General features: G+C 57.5%; 1 protein-coding gene across 1 annotated transcript in view; it reads right to left on the bottom strand.

Moving 5' to 3' along the window:
• Positions 1-3,928: 3,928 nt before the first annotated feature.
• Positions 3,929-10,626, bottom strand: part of CPNE2 (copine 2) — a 43,377-nt gene continuing 36,679 nt past the window's right edge. The window contains exons 15-16 of the mRNA XM_066349792.1: positions 5,600-5,836; positions 3,929-4,351 (exon numbers count right to left, since the gene is read on the bottom strand). Of these exons, the coding sequence (XP_066205889.1) occupies positions 4,244-4,351; positions 5,600-5,836 (345 nt within the window). The 3' untranslated portion in view covers positions 3,929-4,243. The remainder of the gene's footprint in view (positions 4,352-5,599; positions 5,837-10,626) is intronic.

Below are 10,626 nucleotides of genomic sequence, written 5' to 3'. Positions count from 1 at the left end.
TGGGAAGTTTTTCTTTACTCTCAGAAAACTGAGTTCTTCCCCTTTATCAAATCCACTTAAGACTAAAGCCTAGAGAAGCGAGCATGGACCGTGTGTCCCCATAGCCGGAAATGAGAAGTGCTAGTCGGTATGTAGACGAGATGACTTCTTTTTGGTAGCTCCTTGGGTTCCTAGTATTGCAAATCAGTGGGACACACCTGCGGATTCTGGTTATACTCTACTTTGTCGAGGTCCCTCTCTGGTTGACACCTTTGTAGTTGTGGCTTCCAGCTAGGAAGCAGTTTCTAGCTGAAGGGGGCTGCCCTAGACCTTTGCTCCTCTTATCTGCTGCCGCCTACTCTCCCTTCCCACACAGCAGCTCCGGGGCCGAGCAGCCTGGACACAGCCTGGAGGTCCTGTCCGCCCCTGGGTCGCAGGCAGGCAGGCAGGCAGGGATGGAAGACAGAGCTAGGAGGCCTCAAGGACAGAGGTGGTCATGGGCTTACAAAAGCTGTTGGTCCCCCTGCTTCAGAAGGGGCCTGTGTGGTTCTTTGTTCCCCTGGGTTCCTGCGTCAGTTTCTGCCTCCTCCGGTCTGAGACGGAGAGAGACACACAGAACGTGTTGACACTGTGATGCTGGCAGCAGAGAGGCTGCTCAGTTCTAACGTGGGCAGAGGCCCTGGATCTCGTCCAACCCACTCCTCCTCTTCCAGTGCAGTGACATTCTGGGGCCCATCGGCAGATGGTGACTTCCCTTAACCCGTAACTGCTGCCTGTGAGTCTTCCTCCTTTTCAGAACGACTCTGTGCTAATTGCTCCTGGCTGTCAGTACAGGCGCGTCGCTCCAGTCTAGCAAACGACGTTTAGGTAAAACCGCGTAGGCACGTCCTGCCTCTGCTTCATTGCTTCTGCGATTGTGCTGTCCTTGTTACAGAACGTCCCCAGAGCAGCCTCAGATCATGGTAGGAGGCAGACCAAGGAATCAGAGTCACCCTCTTTGTGTGGTTTGACTTTTTAAGAGGCCATTACTGTATTCAAGGCCTCTGTTGATGTTGGAAGAAGTTGACAAAGACTTGCAGGAATTTAGAACATTTCATTTGAAGGCTGGTAATAATAAGACCTTGCCTCTCCTGTGTGGAATCTGTGCTCCCTTCTCCCTCCCCAGCTGCTGTAACGGCTAGATTGTGTCGAAGGCTGAGGCTCTTCAGACTGCGGTTTCTGCTCAGGGTGTCTCAGGTGAGACTGAGAATCACAGGTGGTTGTCTCGTTGTATTCCACTGTACCTGTCAGTGTAGAGCGTTATAACTGAAACACAGGGTTGTAGAAACCATGAACAGCAAAGCAGGACCTGGTCTATCTTGTAGAGGAAGCAGCCTTGGAAAGCATCCAGTGTAGACCATGTGGTTCAGACCCAAAGAATAGGAAACACTTCCAACCATAAAGTGCAGTGCGCCCGCCTTGCTAGATAACGGGTTTTATAACGAGGCAGTGAGGGTGAAAACAAGCTTTGGGCTGGGATCCTTGTCCCGAGCGGTCATACCCTCACAACTCTTGAACGGTGCGAGGGAGAAAGCTTGTCTCTGAGGAGCCCTGCTGCCGTCTCTGTTTGGATGATCGAGTCTGTGCCGTGGAGTGCGTTCTTGACCACTTCCTGATCGCCGCCAGCCTCCAGCCCCGTCGCCCACCTGAGGGTGCGGGAGGATGGGAGCGGAAAAGTCGAAGCCTCCGTTCCCACTTGGGAAGAGCAGGACGCTGAGGTGGCCGGACCCGATGAGGTGGCTGGTGACCTGGTTTTGTGTGCTGCCCCAGGACCTGGGAGGCGACCCAGCTGGCTCTTCAGTCCAGGGTGGAGGGTGCTGGAGCTCTTTTCAGGAGCAGTCTCGCCTGAAAGTCAGGCTTCTCACTCGGGGTGACTCAGGCTTGTCCCTCCAGTTTCTCTCTCTGTCCACCTCCAAGGTGCTTCCTTTGTGGCTGCCTCCTTTCCAGCCAGGAGAGAAGCGTCCTTTCCCTACGATGCTTCCCTTGCTTCTCTGGGCACGGGGCATGGCTCCAGCCATTGTGATTATACTGTAGTGGCTGCAAGCTTGGGAGCCAGACACTTACTTACTGGGTCACTTGGGCAAGGTCCTAACCATCCTGGGCCTCAGTTTCCTCCTCGGTAAACAAGAGCAACGACACCAGCGTCCTGGTGAGGGAGAAAGGTAACCTAGGGTAGCTGCTTGGCGTGGTGTCCAGCCCTGTGCTCGGTAAATAGCAGCAGCCGTCCTTGTCAGCACTGTTACCGCCCCCCCCTCCCCCCCCCCCCCCCCCCCCCCGCTTCTAGAAGGGGTATGTAGAGCTTCCGGTAGTGATGACTGATGGCATGTGCATCCGTCCTGCTGACGTTCCTCAGTTGTAGCTAGAACACGGGCAGGAGGAAGGGTCAGATCTGGTCGCCAGAGCTCCATCCACCAGCTTGTGTGTGCTGCTGTCTTAGCTAAATGTTAATTGCTCAGGCACACGCGGTTCCTTGGCTCGGGTGTCCTAGCCGTGGGTATATGGCTCAGCTGTTATCTTAAGCCCCTCCAGAAAAACAAAAAAGAGACCTTTGTGTGATTTCCCAGAGGTCCTGGGGGAACCAGAGCTCCAGCAGTCCTGCAGCCCTCTCAGAAGTGAACGTCAGCTGACGTTTGATGGGCACAGAATCAGCAGACACATTGAAAGCTTGGGATGGGGAAAAAGGAGTGAAGATGTCCCTCACTTGCTCCTACCAGGTCAACACTGGCTCCCGAGGTTACCAGGCACCTAGAGGTAGGAACCTGCCTGGTGCACTGCCCACGGTATAGCAGGTGGTGACCTCCTGGAGAGGAGGTCAAGGCGAGTGGCTTCCAGTGTAGAGAGGGAGGACAAACTCATGGCCAGTTTGAGCAGAAGATCCTCGTAGGGCTGAGGGAGGCTGTTCAGTGCAGCAGACAAGTGTGGGCTCCAGCGTCTGCCAGACCGGATCGAAGGTCTGGCCCTGCCTCTGAAGATTCGATTGGCTTCCCTGCCTGTTTCTGTTCTCTGCAATAAATGGTCGTAGACAGGCAGTTGGAAGGGTTCATCATGGGTGTGCCTGTAAAGCACTTAAACGTGAAGCAGGAAACAGTGCTCAATAGAAATGTCAGTTGTGGTTGTTCATACGCAAGCCTGTGGCGAGGGGTGGTTGGCGCTCCCAAGGAGAGGTGGACGAGAGAAATGTGCTGGGAGGGAAGGGCACTGAGGGAGGCTGGTGTTCAGAGAACGGCCTCTTGGCTGGTTTCGTGAAGCTGGGCCTGAGCCCTGAGCGGGGCGCACAGTGACAACCTGTGGTGCTGTCGGCAGGGGCAGGAGCAGCCCTGTCGGCACCCGAAGCCAGAGAGCATGTCACACCCTGCAGACCACAGGGCGGACCCCGGTGTCCGGGGGACCGGGAGGGGCCGTGCATGGGTAGCAGGGACTGCTGTCCTGTGTGTGTGTCAGGGAAGTGGGGGGACACAGGACTGTGGACCAAGAGGAAGAAGGGGTGGTGACATGTGGTGTTGGCTGGGCCCACACGTGGGGACTCCAGAAACACTGGTGTGAGCTCTGCAGGGGCCAGAAAAGTGGAGGCCGGCCGGGCATCCTGCTCATCCACAAGTATAGACGTGTACACTGTGCCAGGTGTATGCCAGTGTGACGGAAGGAGTGCCCTTCGTGTGGAAGGCAGGTCCCCAGACAGACGTGATGACACTGACCTCACAGGTTTGCTTGGGGACAGGGGCTTTCCTGTTCATCTCCCAGACCAGCGAGCCCATCGGGTCCGGCTGAGGAAGGAGCCGACACGGCATGTCTGAGACTCCGTACTACCCTGACTGTGACAGACAGCACGGTCACAGTGGTAACAGCGTGAACGAGGGTCGGGCTGCGACACGGTGTGCACCACGGACACATTCCTCTCCCAGTCGGCAGCTAGTTCTGATTGTAAAAATTTTATTCTCTTTAATAACAGTAATAATTCCACGAAAATTATACAAAGTACATTCAATACTTAAGAGGGGTGGGGAGAGGGGGCAGGAAGCCGGTTTGGCCAGGAAGCATCCTCAGTCGACTCCCACAAATGAAGCCCAGCTGGGCTGGGGGAGGTTGGGGGTAGAGGTCTGATTGTAAAAAATAAACATGTTGATTGGTTTAAAAAAAAAGAAAGGCCACCCATAAGGAAGCAGGGCGCGCGTGCGTGTTGGGGGTGGGGGCCCAGCCGGCATGCTGCAGTGGGGCGAGCTGGCACTCAGGCGGGCTCGGAGTGGGTGGGGGGCAGGTTTTTGTGCTTGAAATACTGCACGACTTGTTGGGGCAACTCCGCCAGCACAGCTTTGGCCAAGGTCTCTTTTGCTGCCTGCAGGGTGGGGAGTGGGGTTCAGAGAGGAGAAAATAAGGGTTACTGAGCAGAAGTTGTGAGGGGCACCTTCCCGAGAGCTGCTCCACAAGGTGTCTAGCAGGCTGAGGCCAGGGCTGTCTAAAACGACGTCCTGCATCCCCGCCCAGGCCTGAGACGCCACCGTGAGCAGCGCCTCCCCTCAGGTTAAATCTGTGCCGCTGAGCAGTAGGGATGCCTGGGAGTAACCTTTTGGGAAGAAGGTGTCTTTGAGAGGCTTTCCAGGGCAAGAGCCGTTGAGAAGCAGCTGCACAGCCTACTCATCTGGCAAAGCGTTTCCTGAGCATCTTCTGGGCTGGTGTAAACAGGCCGTGCCAGTCTGGCTCGCCGCTGAACGCCTAGCCACAGGCCAGGCACGGGGAGTGCTCAGTGTCGGCGTGCCTGAATGGTGGCTGGTGCCCAGCGTTTGTCCTCAGAAAGCTCCTGCTCCAGAGGAAGGGACTGAACCGTCTCGGGCAAACCCACAGGGTACTGGCTTGATATGTGAGACCACTGGGTACAAAACGGAGCGGTCAGCTCCTGCTGAGACGTGCTGAGCCACAGCACCTGGAGGGAGGGGCCTGGCCGACAGCCCTGAGGTGTACTGTGGTGAAGGGTTTGTCCAGGGCCACTCTGTGCAGCCCAGGCTGGCGGCCCAGGGCTGGCATCTGAGGCTGTTCTCCCTCTGGGCTCCTCATGGGCCCAGCTACCAGGGCAGCAACCAGGAAGCCAGCCACAGCCTCCTGTGGGCAGGCCTGTGGTCGCCTGCATATGGGACCGGAGGCCACCCTGCAGTGATCCTGGTTTTCCATCTGGGAAGCGAGGAGGGGAAGCTGGCTGAGGGGTGATCATGAGGCAAGCCTCTCACTTCCAGGCCTTTGCTCTAGTCCCTCTCTCCGGAAACCTTTGCCTTGCACGGAGAACTGACTTCCAGTCGGTTGGAGCAGGTCCTCCAGGAAACCCTGCCTGGAGCCTCGACCTGGACTGGGCACCCTCCAGTGGTCCATCAGCCTGCTGAAGCAAGTGCTCACAGCCACACGGTCTCCTCTGGGGGCAGGGGCGGGGCCTGGCGCCGGGCACACAGTAGGCCCTCAGGAAGTGCACACTCAATGGAGCAGAGGGAAGAGGGGCCTAGGGCTGGGCAGACAGTCCCAGGACCTTCATCCCTGGTTATTACTGTGGCTCTCAGGGCCCCGTAACGCCCATTCCCCGGCCCAGGCCCACACTCACGTTGCGGAACTCTCGAAAGGGCACGAACTGCACGATATCTCGGGCTGCCTCCTCCCCAGTGTGAGAGCGCAGCGTGCGGCTGTCCCCATCCAGGAACTCCATGGCTGCGAAGTCGGCGTTGCCCACGCCCACAATGATGATGGACATGGGCAGCTTGGAAGCCTGCACCACGGCGTGCCGGGTCTCCTCCATGTCACTGATGACGCCGTCCGTGATGATGAGGAGGATGAAGTATTGCTGCAGGGAGGTCAGTGGGCACTCAGCAAGGCTGAGGCCCGGGCGCCCCTTCCCTGTCCCTCCTCTCCTAGCCCCTCAAAACACTGACCCCTGGGAGGAAGGTGACTACTTCCTACTGCCCCAGCTGTGGCCACCTCCCGCAGCACCCTGGCCCTGCAGGCCTTGACTGTCTACAGCCTGACCGGTCACAGCCAGAGCGTACACTGCCCTGGTCCTCCTGCCCTGTGCTGTCATGGCCTGCCCAGCCAAGAGCCGAGGTCCAAGGCCTGGCTCTGCCAGGTGCCACACCGTGGGTCTCTGATCTACCTCTCTGTGCCTCCGTTTCTTCATCTGTAAAGTGGGAGTGGCCTGTCCCCCAAGCACCTCAAAGAGAACCATGCCCGCCATGTGGCAGCAGCGCCTTCACTGACCCATAGCTACACGCCTGGCAGGCAGGCAGGCAGGCCTGTGGCTGGTGAGGGAGACCGCTCTGGCCACCAGGTGCGCAGGAGCAGCCTCTGTGTCCCCGGGGCCCCTGCCCATTCCCTGTGAGCGCAGCGGACTCGGACACCTTGCAGGAGGTAAGCAGCTGTTCTAGGCCCGTGTTCCTGGGACTGTGGAACTCGGGGAAGCATTTGTGGGGTCACGCAACTGACACAGCCTCGAGTCACAGTGGGAAGGGTGTGAGGCAGCGGTCTCTGTTCCACAGGCTAGTGCCTAGGAGGACGTCTTCGCTTGGTGCTAGCATGTCTTGACTGCCTCTACCTTATTAACAAAGAGAGCTCAGAGCTTCAGGGGACAATACAGTCTAGCTAGACTTGAATACCATTGTACAGTTCCTTACATATTTTTACTGGTAATGACTCACTTATAGCGGGTTATAAAGTTTCTTTATAAAATTGTTAAAGTAAAAAAACAAAACTGAATAGTTCGTGTGGGTAATAGATGGTGATGGTATGAACTTCAAAGGTAGGGGGTGAGTGGAGTTAGGAAAGCTCCCTGGAGGATGTGTAGGTAGAGGCCCTGGGGTTCCAAGCTGGCTGAGATCTCGATTTCAACCCAGCTTTGTCCTTAGCACCCTCTGCCCCCCTTTTGGGAGAACTCAGTTTTCCCCATCTGTAAACAACAGCTCTTGTGTGGCCCTAATACTCTATTTAGAGCACTGCCTTCTACTCTGACCCCTTATGACTCTCAGGAGAGGAAATGGGCTCCGACCAGTTAAGGTCATGAAGGGCGGGCCCAAATCAGCCACCTGGTCCCGTTTGCTCCCTGAGGAACATACAGTGGATACAAGTTCAGTTCCGTAGGATGCCTTGCTCTCCTGTCTGTCCCCCAAACAAATTGTGGAAGGAAGAAGGGGGGTGAGTCAAATGGAGGCATGGACCCCACAATCCCAACCCCACTCCTAGCAGCAGTAGGCTGGTTCCTTGCACTGTGCCTTTAAGAGATCAGTCCCTTGGCTGGGGATACCTGTTGCTATGGAGATGGCAGCCTGAATCCCTGCAGTGGAGGGCTGCTGCTGCCAGCCCCCTATTCCTGGAGTTAGGGGTGGTGGTGCTCAGAAGACCATCTAGACCCCTGTCCTCCAATAGCCCACCGTCATCCAGGTACCCCTTTCCTGAGGAGCTTTTACCCCACCAGAAATATTCCAGGGCATCTAAGCTGGCAGGAAGGCAGGCACTGAGGAAGGAAAAGACTGGGAGGCACTGGTCTCCGAGCCCCCCCCCTTCCACCCCTTGTGGCCCTGCTGACTCTCCCTCCATCCAGCCAGCCACACACCTGTACTGGGGGATGAGCATGTAGGCCCGAGCCTTAGAGCCACCTTCCCCAGGGAAGCGGGGCAGACAGGGCCTGGGGTGCTGTAGGACGAGGAGCACCAACTAATGGTAAAAGGAGTCCCTGATAACAGTGACTGCACAGCCGTCCCTATAGCTGTGACGTGATTCTCCTTTTAGAGTCGAGATAGGCTGAGCAAGGTTAGGTGATTTGCTTAAGGCCTCCCATGTAGGGTGGCACAGTCTCGATTCTAAACGAAGCCTAGCTGACTTCAAAGCTGGGGCTCCTTCTGCAGTGTCTCCTTTGCCTAGAGTTGTCTCTCCATTCATGGGGCGATACCCTGTCACCCAGCACCTAGTGTCAGGAGGCCATAATGTCCAGGGTAGCAGCCCAGGGCGAGGCCCAGAGCCATGCGGACTTGAACCCTCACTCCTGTGTGCTAACCAGCTAGCCACAACACCCACACTTAGTGTTTGGTCTCAGTTTGGGGTCATCAGCCTTGGAAAGGGAAGAGCAGCTGACAAGTCCTGGGCTTCTAGCCCATTGTCGGCAGACCCAGGGCTTTCCAGGAGCCTCTGGTTTCCATTACAACCCCAGAGGTCCACGGCCCTACTCTCATGGCAGTTCAGGAGGGACCTGGGAGGGGAGCGGAAGGGGAGAATGAAGGCTGGAATCAGGCAGATGGAAAGGGCTCTGCTGTCCCCCAGACAGTCCTGGTTACTCTACCCCAGGATTGCCCACCTCCGTGTGAGCCTTTCCTGGTTGATTTCCTGCCTGGCATACCCTCCCCAGCACAGCTCCAAGGCCCAGCTGAGGGTCTCGCCTGTCCCAAGCCGATGTGAAGGCCCTCCCTAGTCCTGAGCTCTGTTTCCACCGCCAGCACTGCCCATGGGGAGGGTACCTCCTCGGGACACCCCTGTCCCCCGAAACCCAGCACTCCTCAGAGGAGCCCCCGTGCCTGCTTCTCTGTCCGACGAGCCCGGCACCCTGTCTGCATTCCAGACACGGCCCGTCACTGTCAGGTCGAACCCCAAACCCAAACTCCTAGCACCTCTCAAGGATGGCCTTGCGTCTCCTGCCTTTCCCAGAGGTTCCTCAGGTTTCCAGGACTGGAAACAGAGGCTAATCCATTTAATGCTGTGATTGCGATTTGATTGATAAGACACTGACTTGACCACAGCAGTTCCAGGCAGAGTCTGGGGAGGCTGCGCTCGCTCCCGGGCTTATTTCTGAGAAGCTGGCTGCCGAAGACCCTGGGGGTGGGGTGGGCGTGGGAGGGGGACATTCCTACAGTTCCAGCTGCTTCCCAGCTCCCCCTCCACTGTGACACCCGACACCTGGGAAGTAACCAAGAATGGACAATGGACAAGACGGAGAGTCTTAGGGGCCCAATAGGAGTCCCCACCAGAGCCTCAATGTGGTTGCCCCTGCCCTCAAGAGGAAATCCAGCTTCCTCACTGGCCTCCACAGCTCTGGGGGGCTGGCCGACCCCTCAGCCTCCCTGCCCCCAGCCGCCCTCGCTCCGCACTCTCCAGGCTCTCTCACGCATCCTCCGAGTCTCATCTGGGACATCACTTCCAAGAAACCTTCCCTGAGCCCTCTCTGGGCTCGGTGCCACTCTTAGGGTTCTGTACATCTGTCACCGTAGGTGCCTGGCCTGGGAGGACAGAGGCCACACCTTATGCATCATGGTCCCCTCAGTACCCACAGAGAGACTCGGTAAAGATGTGTTGTATGAATGAGTGGAGAGTGCAGGCCCGCCCAGAGCGACGCTCCCTACCACCTGCTCTCTATTTCCTGTACGTGGGTGTGCATGCATGTGCGCGTGGGGACAGGGAGAGGGAAAAGCCACACCAAGAATTCCCCCAGAAGCGGCTGTATGAAAGCATCAGTTAATCCACCAATTATTTTCTTCTGCCTCGGGCCTAAAGGTGCTCGGCATCACCAAATGCTGGCCCCTGAGGAGTCCCCAGAAGAGCCAGCTGCCCACAGTCATCCAGGGCTTACTCTGTGTCAGGCACTGTGCTGAGCAGTTTACGTGCTGATCTGACCGACTTCTCACCATGCTTCTATCAGGCAACTTCTGTTCCATCGTTCATGGTGTTCAGGTGAGGGAACAGGTTCAGAGAGCTTAAGCAACCTGCCGTGGGTCACAGAGCCATGAAGTGGGGGAGCTGGGGTTTGAACCAGCGCATGGGCCTCAGAGCTAGGGGGTGAACCATCAGACAGTTCACCTCCCCCACACTGGCTGCAAGGTGAGACAGGGACCAGACTACAGGCAGGGGGTGGGCACCTGTGGGTGTCTGTCCTTGGACATCACGTAAGAGCGGCTAATAAAGATGCCCTGGCCCCACTCCAACCCAGAGAAGCTCGAAGACGGCCCAGGCTGGGGCGGGTGACTGGAGGAAGCTGCCGCCTCAGGTGGGGAGGACTAGGTTGGGGCGTCGAGAGGATTAGGACTGGTAAGGATTTGGACGTACTCGGAGAAAGGGCCAACTTCTTTCCCCTGGGGGCCCTCAGCAGTTCCCCAGAACACAAGGACAGCTCTGTGGCCTTCCCCAGGCCCCACAGACCTAGGGTCCAGCAGGCCCCCACAGCTCCCAGGACCCCGGTCCTGCTGGGTCTTGGCAGGTGAGCGGGCCCCTGAGGGACCCTGGCTTCATTCCTGCTCAGGCCTCATGTTTCTTTCCCCTTGAACAAGAACGCTGGTCTTTCCCCCAAGCCTTTGAAAGCTGGCCCAGGCGGAGAATGGACTGGGCGGGACAGTGGCCTGGCTGGCTGGCTGCAGGCATCCCAACAATTCCAGCCGAAGCCCCAGGAATTTGCTAGAAAGCCCCGCCCAGGCCTTTCCCAGGTTCTGTCCCATTCAGGTTGCCCAGATGCTCACAGCAGCCCTGGGCTTTCCTTCTCCTATTTCACAAAGGCAACGGGCTCAGAGCTGGGAAGGGCCTTGTCTCAGGCTCTCAGCTGCCACGGCAGGGCAGCGACTAGAGCAGATGATGTCCCCTGCAGCAGAGAAGACCAGGAGCGCCTTT

Source organism: Saccopteryx leptura, chromosome 9 (assembly GCF_036850995.1).
Source record: "Saccopteryx leptura isolate mSacLep1 chromosome 9, mSacLep1_pri_phased_curated, whole genome shotgun sequence".
Lineage (NCBI taxonomy): Eukaryota > Metazoa > Chordata > Mammalia > Chiroptera > Emballonuridae > Saccopteryx > Saccopteryx leptura.
Note: the sequence above shows the minus strand (reverse complement) of the source record. Positions and strands in the feature narration are given on the sequence as shown.